The sequence below is a fragment of the Urocitellus parryii genome, chromosome 12 (genome assembly GCF_045843805.1).
Source record: "Urocitellus parryii isolate mUroPar1 chromosome 12, mUroPar1.hap1, whole genome shotgun sequence".
NCBI lineage: Eukaryota > Metazoa > Chordata > Mammalia > Rodentia > Sciuridae > Urocitellus > Urocitellus parryii.
The window spans coordinates 76,332,164-76,355,819 of NC_135542.1; the positions used below are offsets into that span (position 1 = coordinate 76,332,164).

The 23,656-nt window shown below is 35.5% G+C and overlaps 2 protein-coding genes across 4 annotated transcripts in view; both read right to left on the reverse strand.

The window, feature by feature from the left end:
• The window catches only part of Ppp4r3b (protein phosphatase 4 regulatory subunit 3B), a 57,234-nt gene extending 52,068 nt beyond the window's left edge, over positions 1-5,166 (reverse strand). For 2 of the 3 annotated variants that reach the window (XM_026399921.2, XM_026399920.2), the window contains exons 1-2: positions 4,615-5,166; positions 3,041-3,096 (exon numbers count right to left, since the gene is read on the reverse strand). In XM_026399921.2, coding sequence (XP_026255706.1) covers positions 3,041-3,096; positions 4,615-4,756 — 198 coding nt within the window. In that variant the 5' untranslated portion in view covers positions 4,757-5,166. The remainder of the gene's footprint in view (positions 1-3,040; positions 3,097-4,614) is intronic. The other variant, XM_026399919.2, reaches the window with a different exon arrangement.
• A 6,500-nt stretch (positions 5,167-11,666) lies between these two features.
• Positions 11,667-23,656, reverse strand: part of Pnpt1 (polyribonucleotide nucleotidyltransferase 1) — a 45,244-nt gene continuing 33,254 nt past the window's right edge. Inside the window, exons 19-28 of the mRNA XM_026399891.2 lie at positions 21,638-21,744; positions 21,128-21,199; positions 20,969-21,032; positions 20,021-20,104; positions 19,087-19,170; positions 18,102-18,208; positions 17,951-18,006; positions 16,890-16,968; positions 13,874-13,921; positions 11,667-12,612 (exon numbers count right to left, since the gene is read on the reverse strand). Coding sequence (XP_026255676.1) covers positions 12,454-12,612; positions 13,874-13,921; positions 16,890-16,968; positions 17,951-18,006; positions 18,102-18,208; positions 19,087-19,170; positions 20,021-20,104; positions 20,969-21,032; positions 21,128-21,199; positions 21,638-21,744 — 860 coding nt within the window. The 3' untranslated portion in view covers positions 11,667-12,453. The remainder of the gene's footprint in view (positions 12,613-13,873; positions 13,922-16,889; positions 16,969-17,950; positions 18,007-18,101; positions 18,209-19,086; positions 19,171-20,020; positions 20,105-20,968; positions 21,033-21,127; positions 21,200-21,637; positions 21,745-23,656) is intronic.

The window sequence follows — 23,656 nt, forward strand, 5'->3', positions numbered from 1 at the left end:
TTTTATGTTGGCACATACCTGTTATACAACCCTAGTCAAGACACTTAACCTTTCTGTACATTAGCTGCCTCTCCATGAAATCTTTTTGAGGGATGGGTTAAAATATTTTACTATCAATATTATCATCATTCTGCAATTGTTTCATTTGTGATACTTGCCAATAAAACTGAGGTGAGGATTTCCTTCTACGCCCTTCCCAACCCTGACACACAACTATGTTAAATATAATAAGTAAACTTACATTCTTATGACTCTGCTTTCCATTTTGACAAGATCAGTGGAACTGATTTCAAATAACTTAAAAATTTTGACACACATCAGGCACTTTTTTTTTCACGCTGTATTATATAATCATTCTTTCCCCAATGTGTTTAAAAACATAACAAAGTGTAGTAACAAAGTACATTCCCTTCTCATTAACTTCTTCAGTATTACACACAGTAAGGAAGAAAGCAATGAGAATGATATTCAGTATTTGACATTCAACAACCTGAATTTATTTAATATGTTTAAATGTAGCAAATCTCCTACAAATACTCCATTCACTCACTAAGTTTTTAATTAGAACTCCCTAATGAATAATATACTTTATGTAAATTTTGGAAATACTTTTCTAGATTAAATTACTGAAAAACTCAAAGGTTGATGTTTAAAAATTAATTCTCAAGAATAAAAAATACTAATGTATTTGGAAATCTCAATTTGTATACTTGTAAAAAATGCAAACCAAATTTAAGAATTTGGTGAAAATATGAGAAACCACATCTACTACAACAAAACTAAATTTAACACAATTCTTTTAGTAAAGTACATTTGATTTAAGAAAAATAAAGAAAATAAAAAACCAGGTTACTCCACTTGCAGGTTTTTCATTCCTATAACAAAGTTTTTCCATACCAAAGAATTCCCTGATGAATTTTAATATTATATAGTAAAAGCAAACTACAAAGCAAACAAAGCAAAACAAAATAAAAACTAGCATTGAGAGGTGGTGTGCTCCTGTAACCCTAGCAATGCAGGAGGCTGAGGCAGGAAGATCGTAAGTTTGAGGCCAGCCTCAGCAACCTAGTGAGACCCTGTCTCAAAATAAAAAATAAAAAGGGCTAAGGATGTGGCACAGTGGTTTAGCACCTCAAAGTTCAATCCACAGTACCAAAAAATTGTGGGGAGGGGAAAAGGGTTTGAGATATACAGCTCAGTGGTAACATGTGTGAAGATCTGTGGAAAAAAAATGCTCAAGATATGGTAAACATGTTCATGTATTCATGAGAAATGTTTGATTTGATTTGTCACCAAAAAAAGATATATGACATTTTCTAAGTAGAGGAAAAAGCTATTAATTGAATACTAAGAATTTTAAAATATTTTGAAGAACTAATTATATATGAAAGTTTTTAACAGTAAAACTTTTCATTAGTTGTGCAACAGACATAATTTTAATCCCTTCACTGTTAAGTATTTGTTTCTGGGAATCCACATTTTCAGATATCTTGAAGAAAGTACTTGATGCTGTAAATGTAATTCTAAAATAATTTCTCTTTTCCTTAAAAAAAAAAATATCTGCCATAATAATTGTATATATTATTCATGCAAAATGAAAATAATCTAAATGTTTGGTGGGTGTATATCACATATTAGAATTCAATAGTGTGGGCTGGGGTTGTGGCTCAGTGTGGTACAGTGCTTGCCTGGCCATGTATGAGGCATTAGGTTTGATTCTCAGCACCACATATAAATAAATAAAATAAAGGTCTACCAACAACGAAACAACAAACAAACAAACAAACAAACAAAAGAACACAATAGTGTCTTAAAAAAAAAAACCCAAATATATCCACATTACTAACACATAGAAATCTTCAAAATAAATGAGTGGAAAAAAAAATGCAAGTTGCAGAGTACATGTAAGAATATATGACAATTGTGTAAAGTTAAAAAAAAACATAGAAGACTACATACTATCTTTGGATATGTATATATATAGAAAAGGTATAAAATCATCTACAAAAAAGAATATACATCAACTTTAGAATAGGGTTATCTACAGGGAAGTAGAGAATGGATAGAATGGGATGGACACAAAGTGGGCTTTAACTCTACTCATAATGTTGAACATTATAAAAAGATTTGAAACAGATATGGCCTATCTTTTTTAAACTGGGAACTGAACCCAGGGGCACTTTTCCACTAAGATACAATCTCAGCCCCCAACCCTCCTTTTTAAAATTCTCTACTTCACATAGGGCCTCATTAAATTGATGAGGCTGGCAACTTTCCTGGCCTCAGCCTTCTAAGTTGCTGGGATTACAGAGTATGTCCCATCATGCCTGGCAAATATGGCATAATGTTAACATTATTAAATCTAGTGGTGTTACAGATATCCATTACAATATTCTCTTTACTTTCCAATTATGATACATTTCTCATAATAAAAATTAAACACATTCACACAAAAAACTTTAATCACTGCTACCATTTTCAGATTAAATAATTAGGCACCTTAAAACACAGCACAAGTTTTCTTTCCCAAAATAAGACAATAAATGTACATGGGAAATCTATAAAACTGGCAATGTACATGTCCATACAGTACCCACTGATTATTAAAAATATACAACAATCAGAGATCAGTACTTACATGCTTCTACTTCAAAAACTTTTACCTGAGTTAAAAAATTTAATTCCCACTAGAAACAGACTTCCCTTCAAATTTTCTTTTAAGCTATTTCCTTCAATCAAAGGTGATTCTGAATAAAAGGTTTAGTGTACCAGGTATAAGAGAGATCCAGCTTACTGCAGTTAAGTCTAATGAATACATTGTATACTAATATAAACAGTGGCTCAATTTAATAATTAAATTATTGACAGTACAAAAACCTCCAATTTTCAGTATGAACCTGTCAACATGGAAGGGAATCACACATGGTCTCTTTGTTTACAGAACATTTTTTCCTTGTCAGGAAAGCATTCCCATCTTTGTCAGATTAATATTTCCTTGGTGACAGATGAAGTCTTTCAAATTAAAAAAACAACTACTTGCCTGTTGTTTCTGATATGCAGTGTTTGGATTTATCTTTGATTCTAAGAGTAGTGATCCTGAAAGATAAAAAATAAGTCTCAAATTATAAAACTGTGAATAAAAAACTAACACATTAAGACATTAATAACAACAAGCAGGACACTGTGGTGCAGGCAGGTAACTCCAGCGGCTAGGGAGGCTGAGACTGGAGGATCTCAAGCCAGCCTCAACAAAAGCAAGGTGCTAAGCAACTCATTGAAACCCTGTCTCTAAATAAAATACAAAATAGGGCTGGGGATGTGGCTCAGTGGTTTAGTGCCCCTGAGTACAATCCCCCCCCCCAAAGAAATTAACTAAACAAATAAAAAAAAATTAACAACAACAACAAAATCTTTTCAGGGCAGAGGTTGCAGGCAAGTGGTACAGCACTTGCCTAATATGAGCAAGGCCCTGTGTTTAATCCCTAGTACTACATAAAACACAAAAATCCCAAAGTGATCATGTCTTTCCACTCTGCTGAACACCTTAAGTAATTTCTCTCCAAATATATGCTTCGTTATTTAATTTACACTATTTCATTGTATCCCCACCTACTCCTAAAGGAAAAAAAAAATCCATCTAAAACTAACACCCAGACCAAGAAGATGAGGAGATGGGATGATTATTTAAGTTTCAATGAAATGAAAATTTTAAGGTCAAAATGACCATTTGAAATCAAACTTTTAATAAAAAGTTGCTTTTACTGTATTTCCAGTTTAGCAAGACAAATTATGAGGGACCACGACCAAGATCTGTAAGTATTCAGTATACAAATTAGTGTTGCATTTATCCTTTTCCTAACCCTAAGAACAAAAGAATGCCTTGCAATACAGAAATAAATGCCCTTGACTGTTTAGCTATATATTTTATAATTTAAAAATACTTCACATGACTCGTATCATCAATCAACGAAATCGAGGAGTTTACAATCTGCTTTGGTGTCCTTGCTGAGATTGTGATGTATCCACTTTTTCATAGCACCCTCTACAAAAGCAGCCCGGAGGAATCCCAGACTAAAGATGTATGTGTTTGTGCATGCACATGTATCGTGGCAACGAATCTGCAATAACCCCAGGAAAAGGAGCCTTCTGGTTTTCCCCCCGCACCTGTCGACTGTAGCAACGAAACCGGTTGCTTAAATTCAGTGTTAAAAAAATAAAAAGAAAAAGTAAAAGGTACTCATAAAAGTTTCGCTAAATCTTTTGCACAAGACACATAATGGATAAGAATATAACTGATGGAGGTGTCAGCTCCCCAGGGTAGGCAGATCACTATCGCTTCTCTCAGTACTTCCTCCCACTCTCTAAAACCTCTTTTCAAAGGAGGAACTGGAGAGGAAGGGGTCAAATCCTTAATAGGGATAGGAGGCGGGGGAACGGAGAATCTGCATCTGACCGAGGGTAAATCCAGGCAAAGTAGTTTGTTTTTACCATATGAGCAGGCTCGACACCAATCGCTGTCCCAAGAGATGATAATAGGAGTAACCGGGCTTAGGGCCTAAACCTCGGGCTGCACCCCAACGGAAGAGACTTATTCTATGGTCCCAATAACCTTACCGTCGGACTCTGCCCGAACCAGCAGCGACATCCCCTTGAGTTCCTCCACATAAGTGGAGGAGACGTGCCCGGTGCCTCGGTCGTCCCATTGCCGGTCTTCGTTCAGGGTATAAACCTTCACTCGTCGCCGTGTATCCGACATGGTGGCTGCTGTCCCCACTGCTCCGCCCGCCGCCTCCTCGCTCACCTCTTCCGCGACCCTCACTCTTGAGAGACAGTAGTGGCGGCGGCGCCGGCGGCGGCGGCGGTGGTGGTGGTGGTGGCAGCGGCGGCGGCGGCGGCTCTGGAGAGGCCCCAGTTCACCATGGCTCCAGAGGTTCAGCCGCGAAAAGGGTTGACAAGAGCCACTGAGACCCCTCCACTCGGAGTCCCCGTTATCTCTTACTTCAGCCCCGCACACCTCCACCCTCCCGTCCCTTTGCCCCCCAGAGCTCGCTCGCTCTCCCGCCGCCGCCGCCGCCGCGGTAACTACTACAGATCCGCCATCTTGTAACCCGATTCTCTCTGCCTTTCTCTTCCTCCTACAGCAGGCTCGTACGGGCTGTCCTAGCAGGGGCTACGGCGGCCGACGAGTGCAAGGCAAGGACTCCTCCGCACACGCTTCCCGGGCCCGAACGCTCGGCGCTATCGCGAGGAGGGGTGTGCCTGGGGTGGGAGGGGCTGTGTAGGCCTTCCTCCACTTCCGGCCCCTCCTCTTGCGCGAGATCTCGGTTGGACGGGAGGTTCCCGCGAACTCCCCGACTCCTCCGGCGCTGAGATTTGTTTGTGTGGCGCGTGATAGCCAGGTGTGGCTCGGGATTGGTAGGGCTGGTACTGGCACGCGAGCTCACAGACCCAGTTTTGAGGAAAAGTGAAGCCAGCTTGAGAAGTACATGTCCTTGAACAGGACTAACCCGAAGCAAAAAAGAAAGAGACGTGTTTGCAATCCTTAGTGGAAATTCGCCGTCAGCCAGAGACAAAATTCAAACTTTTTTTCCTGTGAAGACGAAGGAACGTGGAGCGCTTTCAGCCTACCTAAAACTCATTATATAATAATTTATTACAGTTGATCCTCGGTCCAGGAAATGTTATATGGATACCAGTTCTTTAGGAGATTTTTATGTCCTACACTAGTGTTGACAGTTTCCTATTTCCCGCCAATGCCTTTTACCATTAGTCTCGTAGTAGTTGGCCATTTGAAAAGCAACGTTTCCGCTTCATGAAAATACAGTAGGTTATGTTACCTCGAAAAATAAATCTGTAGATAAGGGGAGTGGCGGGGAGCTACCTTCTTAACCCATCAGAGAATACTGGATACCTTCCAGTCTCTCCTGCGGGCATTTCCTGAGTTTTCTGTCTTGCGCACTGAATAAGCGAAGAAGGAATTCTCTTGGCATTCATATTGTCATACATTGTGTAGTGGATACAGGTGACTCACTGGGTCTTAGTACATGTCGCTTATTTAAGTCCCTTAATTTGTTATCTAACACGGTCTTTAGAACCCTTTATCCCGAATGATGAAAACCGAGGTGCAGACCTTGACCCTGTAGTGCATTTTGGGAGTTCTAGTCATCATTTATCAATGGTCTTGTCAAAACGTGCTCATGTTTTGACCAGATTACTTATTACTTATATGTGAGTACACTAAAAAGTGAGACAGTGCCTTAAACAGAAAAGACGCCTGGAAAAAATTAAATTCTAATTTGAAAATCTGGATTCAGCTGGACGTTGTGGCACATGCCAATTATCCCAGTGACTAAGGAAGGTTAAAATAGGAGGATCCACGTTCCAGGCCAACTTTAGCAATTAGGCGAACTTAGTAGGTCTCTGTCTCAAAAAAGTAAAAATAGGAGTGGACTGGGGATGTAGCTTAGCTGTAAAGAGCCCCTGATTTCAATCCCCAGAACAAACACAAAAATCCGGATTTCTTTTCTTTATAAAGAACTTCAGAATATGAACTTTGTTATACATAACAATAAATGCTCAATAATTGCTGTGATTGATGTGCACAAAATGTATTTTAAACCCCAAAATAATTGTCTTGGGTGAAAGATTTAGAGACAACTTTTGAGCCCACTGTTAGAGGACACCTCAGCCTTAAATCCTTTCTACACTCCTTGAATATAGTCTTAGGAGGACATATCTTGGGAAGAGGATTTAGCAGACCCTGGAAATAGGCTACAAAGTGGAGAGTGAGTTTTAGGTAGACATGTCCCCTTGATTCCATGGACTTCTTGTCCCTGGGGAAATGCAGGGAAAGAGGCCCCTAGATTAATCCCTAGTATAATAAATAAAAAAAAACAAACAAATAAATAAATACAACTTTTCCCATCCAAGGTTGTTTATATTTGTAGGTGCAGAACCCCTGACTACAGAGGACCAACCATAATCCCTTTCTGGTATCTGCTTCTCTGAGGACCAGAGCTTACATAGGTGGTACACTGAGTGGTGCAAACAAAACAAAACAAAACAAAACAAAACAAAAAAAACAGTAAGATGAGATTTGGAGAGTAGCGGAATGGCTTTACTCAGAACCACCCTGGTGATAAAGACTTTACCAGTAGTGATTATAGGAAAACATATCAAAAGAGAGAACTTATTTGTCTATGTGACAATTCAGGCATTTGAAAGATATGGGAAAAACAATGTTTATTACTAATGTAAGTAATACTTTGCAAACTGTTAAGGAGAAACTGAGGGCACTTCAGTTAGAGGCTAACCTTGGAAGCCTGGGGACCTCTCTGGAGCTTAACAAAGAAGCTCTTTTTGCTGCAGTGGAAGAGTAGACATGGGATTGGATAGTCATAGAGCTTTACAGATCCTGGTTGGGAAAACCTGAATCTTTGAAACTTGGATGGCTTAGGATATTGGCTCTAAAGATACCTCCGGACCCTCAGAGCTTGCAGAAGCACTTCATAACTTCTAGTAAGAGAAAGCACTAACTCCCTTCAGTAAAACCTCTTTCACAATTGATCTCATTTCTCTTCTGGCTGTAAAGCCATAGAAACCAGGTTTAAATCTCAGTATAATCTATGTGGGGACTTCTGGGTCTGATAAAGGAGGAAGGACTACATATTGAAGGAACTGAAAAGCTAATATGTACTATCAAGAGCCAGAAAATTACACCTGAGATGGGATTAAGGGGGCTGGAATTAAGACTGCCTAAATAGGCACTTTTTTGGGGGAGATTAAACCTTAGCAAGAACCCCAAGGAGCTGAGGTTATAGCTCAGTGGTACAGTGCTTGTCTAGCACGTGTGAGGCAATGTGTTTGATCCTCAGCATGACATACAAATAAATAAAGAACATATAAAAAATACAATATTGTTTAAAAAAAGAACTCCAGGGATTGGGGCAAACTCACTGCCTAGGAAAATAAAGGCTTATAACTGAAAGCAATGAAAATGAGCTCACACCACAGAAACTTTTGACTTCTGGGAAAGAAAGCTATTTATTTTGGCATGTCCATGCAGTTGCTGTTCACTTATTAGTACTAATTTTTTTTACAGTACTGGGGATTGAACCCAGGGCCGTACATGCTAGGCAAGAGTTATTTTCCTGAGAAAAGAACTACACTCCTAGCCCAGTCTTAATTGCTTTGAAACAACTTAAAAATTGCTTTTTAGATGATTATCTGCTAGTTGTTTCTCCCCACCCCCTTTTAATCTCATCATGTTGATTAGTACCTCCAGACTATTGAGTTACAGTGGCAATTCTTGTTTTATTCCTGACTTTAACGGTCATGGTCATGCCTCTATTGTTAAATACCTGTTTCTAATTTCTGATAGATTCCATTTACTGATATAAGGATATTTCCTAATATTCTAACTCTCCAGGAACTGTATATCATATTTATTTATTGTACCAGGGATTGAATTTAGGAGTGTTTAGCCACTGAGCCACATCCCTAGCCCTTTTTATTTATTTTTACTTTTGCTAGGGTCTTGCTAAGTTGCTGAGGTGGTCTTGAACTTGTGATCTTCTTGCCTCAGCCTATGGAATTGCTAGAATTAAAGGTGTGTCACTACACTCAAAACTGTACATTGAATTTTATAAATTATCTCTTTTGCATCTGGGTAATCATATGGGTTTTCTCTTAACATTTATTATTTTATGTGTATGCTACTGTGGATTGGACAGAGGGGTTCTTTACCACTAAGTCACATCCCTAGCTCTTTTTTATATATTTTATTTAGAGATAGGGTCTTACTAAGTTGCTTAGAACCTCGGTAAGGGGGCTGGGGATGTGGCTCAAGCAGTAGTGCACTCGCCTGGCATGCATGCAGTCTGGGTTCGATCCTCAGCACCACATACAAACAAAGATGTTGTATCCACCGAAAACTGAAAAATAAATATTGGGGCTGGGGTTGTGGCTCAGTGGTGGAGCGCTTGCCTGGCATGTGTGAGGCCCTGGGTTCGATTCTCAGCACCGCATATAAACAAATAAAATAAAGATTTGCCAACGACTAAAAAAATATTATTAAAAAAAAAAAAAAGAACCTTGCTAAATGCTAAGGCTTTTAACTCATGATCCAACTCATTAAAGGTGTGCACCACCACACCTGGCTCCTTTTTTAAATTTTGAGACAGGGTCTCACTAAATTGTTTAGGGTCTTGCTAAACTGCTGAGGCTGGCCTTTAATTGGTGATCTTTCTGCCTCAGCCTCCCTAGTTGCTGGGATTACAGGCAGGCACAGTCACACCCAATGACCCACACTCCTATCTATCTGGATTAATCTAAGTTTCTTCATTATCTCTTTACAATTGCTCAAGTTATGAAAGTATCTTGGTATTTCCTTAACCCTTTTCTGAACACTTTTGTAAAAAAGACTTGTAAATCCTGGTTCTAGGATGTGTGACTTGGCTACTTTGAAATAAACTCATAGTCCTGCAATAAATTCCCCCCCCCCCACCTTTGCTTTAGCTTAGCTTGGGCTGTCCTCTAATCGTTGATACCCAGCAAGTCTTCAAAATATATTCTTTTCCATTTCTGCTGTCATCCTAGCCCCACTTTCTCTTAAGCCTGGAATTTTATAAAAGCCTACTAAACTTTTCATATGGTTCCAGTGTTCTACCTCTTCCTTAGAAATAACCAAGCTTAAATGATTAACACTTTGAAGATATTACATTGAGCTGGCTATGTCCTCTTATTTCTTAAGATTAGGCATAAAAAGCAGTTGAGTGTAGTGGTGCACACCTATAGTATCTCTTCTGGGGAGGCTGAGGCAGGAGGATTCCAAGTTCAAGGCCAGTCTGGGAAACTTAGTGAGACCCTGTATCAAAATAAAAAATAAAAAGATAAAAAGGGATTGGGATATTGCTCAGTGGGTAGACTGCCCCTGAGTTCAATCTCCAGTACTGGGAGTAGGGTGAGGAAGACATGAAAAGGCTGGTTGTAGATGGACACAATATCTTTATTTTACTTATTTATTTTTTTTGTGGTGCTTATGATTGAACCCAGTGCTTCATACATGATAGGCAAGCCCTCTACACTGAGCTAAAGCTTGAAAAGGCTATTCTTTTATTTTTTAAAATTATCATTGTTGTTGTTTTCAGTACTGAGGGGTAAAGCCAGGGGCTCTTTACTACTGAGGCACAACTCCAGCTCTTTTTTATTTTTTTGAGACAGGGTCTTGCTAAGTTGCTGAAGTTCTTGTCAAATTGCTGAGGCTGGCCTCAAACCTGTGATCTTCCTGCCTCAGTCCTGCCAAGGCCTTAGGATCATAGGTGTGCGCCACTGTGTCTGGCTGTTCTATCTTTTAAACTTACAATACCAACTGAAAATGAAGTTGCTAAGCCTCTAACTGAAATTCTTTCCCAAAAAGCTGCATATGTCTCTCCTTTACTTTATTTGGATCTCTGTTCCAATGTTATCTACTCAGAGAAGCTGTTCAGGATCATTTTATCTAAAATAGTAACTTCTTATTGCTCTACCCGCTTACACAATTGTTTTCTTTAAAGCCCCTATCACTACTTCACATATTGTGTATTTATTTTCTGTCAGTTTCCAGCCACTAGAATGTTAGCACTGGAACTTTAGCTGCTTTGCTAACTGACACACCCACTGCACAAAATATAGTGCCTGGCACATAAGTGTTGAATAAATGAATGCTATGCTTGGCTGAACTGAACTAGGAAATAGGCTGATATTCATACTTCTATCTTAGATTTAGAAATTTAACATATTCTGGAAGAAAAGAAAAAATGGTTGACCAAAAATTGTAAAAAAATAGTAATTTATGGAGTGCATATCAACAAAATTCATAGAGGCCGGCATAAGGATGGGTACTCAATTTGAGTAACTATAAATTAGTCACTTAAAGAAAACTTCATTGGAAAGTAAGAACTGGTTTCATTTTTCTAAATTTTTAGCAGTTAAGTGCTCCTCTAAAAAAGAAAGCAGAACACTTAAGAAAAATAGAAATTATAATTCTGAATTTCTACCATTAAGGATTATCTTAAAAAGCAAAATGAGAGTAAAAATATTTTTGTCACTATTACCAAAAACAGCCGATCAAATATAGAAGGCAAATTTTAATCTTTTTCAATTAATCTTTGCTATTTCATAAAGAATATCAAAATTACCTAACATATTATTTTAAATATAGTAGATATATAATCAGTGTTTATTGACTTAAATACACATATCTTAAAAATCTTTGCTTTGGCTAGCTAAATTTTATGAACTAGTTAACCTTGAGTTATAAATTTATTTTTTATAATATTATAAAAGATACATTCTAAATGACTCCTATGTACCATTTACTTTTTTTCTGAAATTATAATGCTTTAAGTGATGGGAATGAACAATAATTACATCAATAACCGCCGTATCTGATTATTTTAAATTACTATTTATTAACTGAAAATCATGATTCTACCAGCTTTTATGTCAAGAATATCCATGTTGGCAAAATACACACTAATAAATGACCTAGTTCTATTTGACAAGTATTCTGTTTGGTTAAATTTGAAAAATTTATTCCCTCATTCTACTGAAAGTTCCATTTCGAAGATTACTCCACTATGTTTATATTTTGGGGACAAATTTGAAAAATATCATATCATTAAAAATGGGTCAAATTTAGCTCCTTTCCACTTCTTGTTATATGTTTTCACATTTCTTTCTTTCTTTCTTTTTTTTTTTTGGTACTGGGGATTGAACCCAGGGCCCTTTACCACTGAGCTACATCCCCATCCCTAAACTCCTTCATATATCTAGTAATTACTTGGAAAAAATAGGTCCTGCTTATTTCCAACAAAATAGAAAGTTCCAGTTTGTGAAATAGTTGTAGGCAAGAAAAGCCGTTAGGCAAAAAGGTAAGCCATAATATGACTAAGGGAAAACTTTACTATATATAAAGAAGAAGAATAAGATATATAGGCAGAGATCCATAATGATAGCATAGTGATCTATTATTTCTAAGCTTTTCAGGTATTTCATAATAATAGGAACAAAAGGGTAATCTTCCCTAAAATGTATATAAATGGTTTGCCATTAATTAATTAATTGAATCCAGCAATATATACCACTGATCTACACCAGCTCTTTTTGAGACAGGGTATTGCTAAATTCCTAGTCTGGCCTCAAACTTATGGTCCTCCTGCCTAAGCCTCGCAGGTCACTGGGATTATAGGCATGTGCCACTGCACCCTGCATGGTTTACTTTTAGTAATAAATATTTATTGGTTTATATTATAAATAAAAACATGTTATTCTTGTAATAAAAAATGGCACATGTGAGCATTTTAATACAAATGATTAGAATATATTTATATTATATATAAGTCTACACATTAGAATAGTAAAATTTTGCTCTATATAATATCACCCTAGAATTCTTTAACAAAAAAAAAAAAATCACTGGGAAGAATTAGATGATGTTTGTGAAATAGGTTCTCCCATTACAATACTGCTTCTGTCATTTAGAGTTTTGACAACATTTGTAGCTGGAGACTGAAGCACTTTACGAGAAAGCCTCATTCTTCCATCAGCTGGATCACGACCGAAGTATTTCACCTGTGTTAAAAAAATTTACTTTTTAAAAATTTATAGCACATTGATTGACCTTCAAAATTAAACACATATGATCTAAATAAGGCAATTATTAATGTTTTTACTTATTCACTGAAAGCATAGCTCAGTGTTATGAAGAGATATACGCTCAATAAATACAACTTGGTTAGGTAATTATTATAAAAAAAGGAAAGAAGGCATTTAGTTGTCTGATTATAACCTTCTGTTAAATCATCTGTCCCTTTTTAGTGTCTCTGAGTCTCCATCCTAGAAGACCAGTCAAAGCCACAGTGATTCTTGACAAGGCTTTCTGTACCTATGTGTGCTACAAACTATACTAGGTCATGCTCAGATTTTCATTACTGCTCAGGAAACTATCACACTGGAGTTTATTTGGCTTCACTGTGGAAAATGGAAGTTAGGGGGGAATGTACAAATTTTAAAGTCCATCCTGATGTAAAAAAAAAACAAAAAACTTTAAATAGAGATATGTGTTCTCCTTCTTTCCTTAGAGGCTCCATGAACAAAGGGATTATAGATCAGGAATAAACTAGTGGCCTTAGTTACTCAGGTCATGGGTATTAGGTATAACTGGAACACAATGTGGTGCAGCCAAAACACCCAGACTAGCAATGACTTCTTTCATCTACTAAAAGGACTAAAAAAAAAAAAAAAAAAAAAAAGTCAATTTTACTATCAGCATTGTAGACTTGAACAACATAGCTCTTATCAAGCTCAAAGTGGTAGAGAAACAGAGTCTCAACTCCTCAAAAATCACAGTTAAGGTTTCCAATAAGGTAAATGATGAGATTTTTATGTCTCTCCCCAAAACACTGAGCCTGCATAACCAATATGCTCATGCTCTTCTCTTTTTGGTACTGGGGATTGAACCCAGGAGCACTTTATCACTAAGCTATATCCACCATTCAGAGTCCTTTTTTTTTTTTTTTTAAATTTTGAGACAGGGTCTCATTAAGTTGTTGAGGGTCTCTTTGATCTTGTAATCCTCCTGCCTCAGTCTCCTAAATTGCTGGGATTACAGGTGTGTACTACCACACCAGGTTTCATGTATTTTTTAAAAGCTCTAAAGATAGCTGTTTTAGCTTAGCTGTAAGTTTCTTGAGGGTAAAAACTGTGTCCTAAATCCTTAATGAATCTATATAAAGCAACCCTGAGGTTAAAAAACAAGACTACATATAAAAATGATAATTAAAACTTCAAGTATAATTTAGAACTTTAAGGCTAAAAGTTTGAACACAGGTACCTGAATTTCTTGGCCAACTTCTAATCCTAGGGCAGTGGGATGTTTAATCTGAAAAAAAGAAACAAAACCAAAACACCATGTTATAATACATTTTTTTTTCCTCAAGTGGACAAAAGCTTTATTGTTTTCTCTGATTATAAAATCTGTTAGTTGGGAATGGTGATGCACACTTACAAATTCAGCTATGTGGGAGAATGAGACAGGAGGATTGCAAATTGAGATTGTGTCTCAAAAATAAAAAGGCTAGAGATGTAGCTGAATGATATAACACTTGGCTACATATGTGAGACCTTGGTCCAATCCCCAGTATTCTGCCTCTGCCCCCCAAATCTGTAATCCCCAGTACTCTGCCTCCACCCCCTAAATTTATTAATTACAAAATTAAAGTAACATAGTGGTACTGAGAAGAAATTAAAAATCATCCAAAATCCTTCTACCGGCATATAACTACTGCTAACATTCCAACGAGTATCCCTTCAAATGTCTACTGTATTGCTTTTATAAAAATGGGCCTTTTTTTCATTCAATAATATGTTAAGAATACCTTTTCATATCAGTAAATGAAGCATTACAGAGGAGTATCCAAATATATAATTTATTTAATCAATCCCTTAAAGATAGTCATTTAATTTCTTATAAATTCCCAACATCACAAATATTAATTACTGATAGATTTAGGCAAAAGGAATATGAGTGTTGAGTGTATTATTCTTTCAACTTTGCAGCAGGTTTAAACTTTTTTGAAATAAAAAGTTGAGACAGGTGTGGTGGGGCATGCCTGTAAACCCAGCAACTTGGGTGGTTGAGGCAGGAGGATTGCAAGTTCAAAGCCAGCCTCAGCAACTTAGCAAGACCTTGTCTTAAAGTAAAAAAATTAAAAAAGGACTGAGAATGTAGCTCAGTGGTTAAGCTACCCTGGGTTCAATTCCTAGTACCAAAAAAAAAAAAAAAAAAGTTGAGGAAAACCCCCAAAGTTTTAGTGTTGCACTGATCATTTAGTTATCTACTCTAATTATCTTCTGAGAATAAAGTCCTATATATGGAACTTGTGGGATCAGAGACATTTACCAAACACTCCCCAAAGTGTGTCACAAAATTGTCCCTTAATAACAGTCTAGAGGGGGCTGGGGATGTGGCTCAAGCGGTAGTGCGCTCGCCTGGCATGCGTGCGGCCCGGGTTCGATCCTCTGCACCACATACCAACAAAGATGTTGTGTCCGCCGAGAACTAAAAAATAAATATTAAAAATTCTCTCTCTCTCTCCCCTCTCTCACCTCTCACTCTCTCTTTAAAAAAAAAATAAACTTAAAAAGAAAAAATAACAGTCTAGAGAATATCCTTCTTTTCTCTTACCCACACTAGAAATTTCCAACTATTTGAAAGTTAAAAATATATTGATTTTATTGAATTTTAAAGAATTATTATTGATATAGAATACTATGATTGGTTTGAGAAAAGGGGGAAAAAAAGCTTGGGGTTAGGGCTATAGATAAGTAGTCAGAGTACATGCTTGGCATGTAGGAGTCCCTGGGTTCAATCCCTAGCACCAAAAAAATAAAAAATAAACAAAGCACCAAATGAAAATCAAAAAGCCTGCCCATATTCTTTGCTCATTTTTCTATTGATATTCATTTTTAAATGATCTATAAAACCTGTGTATATTCAGCCCGTCCTGTTACAAGCACATTCCCATAGGTTGCTGTTTGTCTTTCATTATTGTGATTTTTGCCATACAATTAAATTAAAAAATTGCAGTTAAATTCTTATCAATTTATTTACATTTTTACCTTTGATACGATGAGAAAGGGTTCCTCAGCACAAATATCAAAACATTCTTACTTTCTTCTAGAGTCTCCCTCCTCCAAAATTTTATTTCTTATTCCTACCATCTCTTTAGAAAATTTAGCTGTTTAATTTAGATGGAATTTTGGTATAAAAATGACTGAAGATCCTACTATGATAACCAATTATATACAGTGAAAATTGAATAATTTGTATTTCTTTCTTCTTCTTCTTCTTCTTTTTTTTTTTTGTACTGGGGATTGAACCCAGGGTTAATTGAACTCAGGGTTAACCACTGAGTTACATTCCCAGTCCTTCTCATTTTTAAAAATTTGAGACAGGGTCCCACTAAGTTGCTGAGGCTGGCCTTGAACTTATGATCCTCCTTGAGGCCTTGAGAGTTGCTGAGATTATAGATGTGTACTGTTGCACCCAGCAATTTTTATTTCTTCATTAAGTAAAAATGCAACTTTAAGCATGTATTATGGACCTATGTATATAACTGGGTTTATTTTTTGGTCTCTCTCTCTCTCTCTCTTTTTGTATAGATTCTCTAATCCTGGGCCAATAATATTTTCTTTTATTCTCTGTAGCTTTATATTTTAAAATATGGTAAAATGGACACTCTTATTATTCTCTGACCCCTGTATTTTCATTGAGTAGTCTTAGTCTGCCAGATGTCTGAATTATAATTAAGATTAATGAATTTAAAACATTTTAAGAATTAGATTCCCATCATTGGTTGGTCAGTAGAAAATTGAGAAATCATAGTTACATGTAGATATTTTCAGTTACTGCTATGTGCTAGGTCTAGATGTTGTTCAACCTTAAAATGCTTAGGAGAAACATAAACATCTGTGATAAACAATGTAAAATCTTTTGTCAGCAGTATCTCTGCCATTTTTGTTTTCTGTACTTAAACTAGCAATCAATAAAGTGTACAATTCTCACCAATTCAAGTAATTTATTTTTTTGGTCCAGGAATTGAACCAGGGACACTTAATCACCGAGCCACAACCCCAGCCCTTTTATTTTTTAACTTTGAGTCAGGGTCTCGCTAAATTGCTAAGGGCCTCGCTATTTAGATGAGACTGGCTTTGAACTTGTGGTCATCCTGCCTCAGCCTCTCCCACCACTGGAATTATAGGTGTGCACCACCAAATACCCAACTGATCCAAGTAATTTCAACATGGTTATATTCAGGCAATAAAAATAATCAAATCTGTATTTTTACCTTTCGTTGATCAAGTTGTGTGTTATGAAGAAGCACAGCAGTCATATTTGGATATAGTTTTACCATTACTCCAGTGTCTCTACAAGAAGGGAATAAGCCTGGTTAAAACAATAAGTGTATCTACTGACAAAACTTATTATAAAAATTATGATTACCTAAAATAGGTATTTTTCAACTGAAAATATACTAATACTTGTCATCAAAAGAAAAAGCTTTTAGTATATTTACCTATATCTCTTTTTGTAACTTCCAAATTTTTTTGAAATGACATTAAATATTTTAAAATAGTATAGAATATTAACCTATTAGAAGTGATTTAAGAAAGGGGTTACATAAAATAGAAAAATTATTTAATTAATAAAGCTCTCTTTCTTTGCTTTAATCTATTAAGCTAAGCCATCCTATTTCTTATTTTTTATCTGCAATATTAAACAAATTATCCTACTGCCTTTATTCATATTAAATAGTTTTAAACATTCCTGCTACCTTGGTAATTTCTTAAAAAAAATGAAATTCTGAAATTATTTTAGCTAGTTAAAAATGCTTTTGAAGTTAAAATTGGCTTTTAAAAATGTATATATTAAACATTAAGTAGTACTATCTTTAACTGCTGGTTAGCCAACTGCTGGGTATGGTAACTGCATGCCTGTAATTCCAGCTCCTTCAGAGGGTGTGGCAGGAGCATCACAAGTTGAAGGCCAACCTGGAAAGTTAGCAAGAACCTGTCTCAAAAAAAGAAAAACATTTTTTTTTTTTTTTTTTAAAACAGGCCAACAACAACAAAAAGAAAATATTGATTTTTGTGTTTTGGGCCTATTTATTGTTACTGGAAAAATTAAAATGGTAGAAAATTTGGCTAAAGAAAAAAACTCAGAAGAACCTATCACTTGAAAATCTACAAACTGGCATAGAAAATAAAATACAGTACAATTTTAAAAATATTAACGACAACTGACATATAATCCAAACACTTTATATTTTCAAAGTAAATAAAGCAAATGTGAAGTTAACCTGGACTTGAAATCTTTTAAAACCCAGTGTAGTGTATTAGTTGGTAGTACCTGATTTCAGTTATTGTGGCAGTATAAACTGCTCCAAACTCTAATTGTTGTTCTTGCTGTGAATTAAAAAAAAAAAAAAAAAAAGCCATAAGATTCACAAAGAAAACAAACAGAAAGAAGATAAAGCAATTAGTATAAGATCTATACTTACATCATCTTTGCAGATTTCACTAATGAATTCTTTTGCTTCATGCATTGCACTGGGTGTTGGTGCAAATACAGAAAATGTTTCTTCATCCAACTGATTAATAGTTACACCTTTTAAAAAGATAGTTTAGTTCCCAGCATCAAAAAAAAAAAAAAAAAAAAAAAATCATGGAGACTAGTCTAAAAGTCAATAGGAGAGCAAAGAGTGGGCAGCTGGGCAGGTTTATTCAGTACAATCATTGCTTTGGGAAGGGATCAATTCACCAACAAGTATATACTGCACACCTGCTATGTATCTGGCATTATATTAGGTCCTGGGGATAAAATAGAGAACTAATGTCCTATCATATCAGGGCTAATTTTTGAGGCTCTCGTTTTATTCTCTTAATTATGACTAGAAACTATACTAGAATCCTTTCCTCACCTTTTTGTCTCTCTTCCTCTTATCCTGTAGAGTGAACAGATGAATGAGGAACAAAATCATGTCAGTTTCTCATTCTCAACAACTAGCTATGGCAACTTTGCTTCTTATCCTTCTTCAATAACCTCAAAGCTGCTAAGTATTAGGAAACCTAAATACTGTTTTCAGAAGAAACAAATTAAGGCATAACTATTTCTATATATACTTTTAAATAAAAAGAGTGTAAATAAAACTAAGCAAAATTAGTAATATAAAATTCAAACATAACTTCACTAAAGGGAAACACTAAAAATTATTCAGGAACAATACATTTTAAAATGTTGCCAAAAAACCTTGATGAATGCTTGACTATCCTTCTTGAATATACTTAAGAATTAAACATTTACTGATTTATAAAGAGGCACACAAAAAACTCACAAGAAAGACATGAAGTCCTTCTTTCCTGCTCTTTCTTTTTGTTTTTCAAATACATATATTTTTGGAACAACATAGTAGAGATGAAATAGCAAAACTACATTATCCAGCATTTAATAAAACCCATCTTTTATTAGATTAACTAAAATCTCACCTGTTTCAGCTTGAAGTTTTTTTAAATGATATCCACCTGGTCCAACAAATCTTGCTCGTTTTGATAATGGAACTTGAACAGTTTCTGAAATGCAATACAGATAAATACATAAATGAACCTAAAACATGTACAAATATTTCATTATGAAACAGAAAGACAATGTTACTTGATTAAAAATGTCTAGGAGTACCCCCTAGGTTAAAATAAAGTATTTTTCTTTTATTTTTTAATTGATACATAAAAACAAAAAAATTATACATGTTTATGTGATGTTTCTATACACATAGTGTAATGTTGAAATAAGGGTAAATATATGCCCTTAGGTAAACATATACCTAAATATTTTAGGTATTTATCATCTATAGTGAAAATATTGAAAACACTTCTAAAGTATTTTAGCAATAAAAGTACTTTGAATATTTTTATTTTGTGTATGGGGGTTAAAAAAAAATTAAAAATCTATAATATACTTTCACATACTAATGTTTGTTATCGTGAAATCAGTATTCATTTGTTTGTTTGTCTGTTTGTACCAAGGGCTGATCCCAGGAGCCCTTTATTCACTGAGATACATTCTTGGTCTTTTTATTTTTCCGAGAGGGTTTTTTTTTTTTTTTTTTTTTTTTTGAAAGAGAGAGAGAGAGAGAGAGAGGGAGGAGATAGAGAATTTTTTAAATATTTATTTTTTAGTTTTCGGCAAACACAACATCCTTGTTTGTATGTGGTGCTGAGGATCGAACCCGGGCTGCACGCATACCAGGCTAGCGAGCTACCGAATGAGCCACCTCCCCAGCCCCCCAAGAGAGGGTCTTGATAAGTTGCACTGTCTGGCCTGGAACTTGAGATCCTCTGGCCTCAGCCTCCTGAGCCACTGGAATAATAGGTGTGTAGCACTGTGCATGGTGTGACATTAGTGATAATTTTAATGTATTACCTACAACAGGTCCATTTTCTTTTCTAGATGCTCGAGGTTTTGAAATAGTTTTGTTCATAATCTGTAGTATCTCTTTCTTTGCCACTAGAAAGATAAAGACACAATAAAGGTTACAACTACATAACATGGGACCCGAAATAGCTGCATTCGGAGTCCTGTGGCCCTGCCCCACCCTACTCCCTACTGGAGATGAAACCCAGGGTCTTGAACATTCTAGGCAAGCACTCTATCACAGAGCTATATCCCCAGTACTTTTCCTTTATTCCTCCCTATTTTGAGATAGGGTCTCACTGAGTTGCCCAGGTTGGCCTTGAACATTATCCTCCTGTCTCAGTCTCACGAATAGCTGGGATTACAGTTATGCAACACCCTGCCTAGCTCACTCTTAGTTTTTATGGAATAAAATTCAAACTCTTTAGCCTAATAATCAAAGCTTTCCGTATCATAATTATTTTAAAGATTCACTCATATTCCCTCCTTTATAAAGTCTATCTTAGATGCTTAATTGCTGAAAAATCAAAATTTCTCTGGTCTCTTACTTGGATGATTAGTCATGTGCTCAATAATTAACACTTCTTGATCTCAGTTAAATCACATAAAATTCATTTTTGTTTTTGGCCATGCTAGTGGTCAAACCCAGCATCTCACGCATACTAGGCAAGCACTCTACCACTGAACTATATCCCTAGCCATATGAAATTCCATATATTTATATTTGTTTGTATATTTTTAAAATTGGTACTTGGGATTGAACCCAGGGACACTTTGCCACTGAGCTATAACCCCAGCCTTTTACTCTTTATTTTGTGACAGGATGTCACTAAGTTGTCACAGCTGGGATTATAGATGTGCACGATGTCTGGCTGAAATTCCATTTTTTTTAAAGGAAATATCTTATAATTAAGTCTAATGAAAATTATTGCTCCAGTTGACTAGACACTGGCTTACCTGATGCTTGCTGAATGGCTTCCATTACAATTTTCATTGGTATTCCAGGTATTTTAATATCAGCCTAATATGGAAGGGCCAAAAATAAATGAATAAAAACACTGATTCATAACATTATTTAAACTTACAAAAATGAGACAAAGTACGTTTTAAAAATACCTGTAATGCAGTTATTCCCTTATTAGTACCAGCTATTTTGAAATCCATGTCTCCATTGTAATCTTCAATTCCCTTTACGAATTTAAGAAATTATGAAAAAATTTTAAACAAAAACAAAATTCACCCATAGTCACTGTAGAAGAATTTTAAAACATAGCCTTAGAAGTAAACCATCTCCTCTAAGACTAAACATAAAAAAAAGTCTCCTATATTAACTGCTGCTTCCAATTTGTGGCTTTTTAAAGATACAAATATTTTCAACAGAAACATTATTTTTAGATCATGCCTTTCACAATAAATGTGTAAGAATTAATTTACAAATTATCCTAAAGCAAGTCATTATGGATACCTATCCTGTAATATATATTTTTAACATATCCTTTAAAATCCAAGACAATACACAGAGGATAAAAGTAAGAATCACTTGACCTCTATTCTTTGAGAACCAACATTCTTCTAAGCATATGCTATTTCTGAAGTATTTATATTTAAAACTGGGAATATACTTGCCAGAATATCTGTCAGCAAACGATAATCTTCTATTTCACCCTTCTCAGGATTGCTTTTGGTGACCAATCCTATTGCTACACCTGCAACAGCAGATGAAATTGGAACCCCTAGAAGCGAGAAAAGATAATTTTATGTAATGTGTATATCAACCTAACACATATTTATTTATTCTGTTGACATTTATTTTAATGAAAGGGGATGATGTTTCCTAAATAGACAATCACGAGAGCTAAGTTGGAAAGGTCTTAACAGATCCTCTAACTACCTCATTTCTTTTGGAAACTATAATAAAGTCCCTTAAAACAACTTTAAGAGGTAATCCTATATTTGGCATAAACCTTTATCAAAATTGCAAACTTTATAACTCAAATGACTCATTGCTTTTGGTGTCTTCTTTTTGTTGAAAAAATAAGCATGTATTTGGTGTGTTCTTTTAGCCTGAACCCCTCATTGGCACCATTAATAGAACCCAGAAAATTTCTGTGCACAAGTATAAATGTAAACATAATTTTAAAAAAATGTTTTCTTGTAGTTGTAGATGAACAGAATGCCTTTATTTTCATGTGGTGCTAAGGATCAAACCCAGTGTCTCACACATGCTAGGCAAGTACTCTACCACTGCTACAGCCCCAGCCCTAAATTTTTATTTTCTTTACTCATGGGAGCAAGGTATAGGCATTTGTTACTCTGCACATACCCTTTTTTAATTAACAACTTAGCTTGGATAATGATTCATTTCACTAACGAAGCTCAAATTTATTTCTTTGAATGCCTGCATACTACTCCTCATATATATTTTTTCCACATGTTCCATATATTTTTATAAGTCATAAACAGAAATAAAATTGCCGAGTTAAAAGATATTTGTAGGGCTGGGGTTTTGGCTCAGTGGTAGAGTGATAATGGTCTTAAGGGGATAAGGTTGGACAGTGCCTTGCATTTGTGAGGCACTGGGTTCAATTCTCAGCACCACATACAAATAAATAAAATAAAGGTCCATCCACAAATAAAAAATATTTTTTAAAAAAGTATTTGTATTTTATACTTGCTATACTGTCACATTATGTATAAAAGGATACATGCTATTCTAAATTGTATCTAACTCTTGTTACACTTTTCAATCCCTGTCAATTTATGGAGAAAAATTGGTTACTTATTTTTAAATTTGATTTGTTTTTAGTAAGTGTGGTTGAACACATTCATGTTTGTAAGCCTACTTACATATCTTATTTTGAAGAATTGCCTGTTTATGGTCTTCAACCACTTTTTACATAGTAACCTTTTCCTGTTTTGTTTGTTCATTTTGTTTAAAGTGACTTGTTTCTGGGTAGAATTTTTAAAATTTATGTAATCCTGGCTCCCGGATTTTGCTTAAAAAGGCATTCTTCTCTTAAGATTTTGATAAAATCTTGTTTCATTAAAAAAAAAAGTATGTTTTTATTACTTGTAACTTATTTTTAGTATAAAGGAATGTGATTAAAAAAACCTTAAAGGTACAAAAAGACGAAAAGATATTAGCAATTCAAAGAAATAATACAAATGGGTACAGGACACACAGGGAATAAATAATGAACTAGGTTGAAGGTAACTGACTCAGAGAAACTCTCATCTCATTTAGATGAGAAATGGAAGCTCCATAAAAACAAGGGCTATTTTATTAATAACCATGTCCCATCTGGTTTTAAAGACTGTGCAATGCTATGAAGCAGTATAGTATGTTTCTAAGTATACTAATGGTAGAGTGCTTGCCTAGCACAAGGCCTTGGGTTTTTCTACCTTAGCACCACCACAAAAAGGAAAAAAAAAAAAAAAAAAAAACCTCCTGAAGGAAGATAACGGAGAACTTGAAATATTCTGAGTGTCATATTTTGAGTCTGCTTTTTAACTTTTTTTCTTTTGCGTAAGCTATTCTTAACTTAGATAATGGCCTTAAGGGGATAAGGTTGGACAGTCTAGGAGGTGAAGGGACAGAAAATCTGGAAAACCAGCAGGGAGATTGCTACAAAAGAAGAAATGATG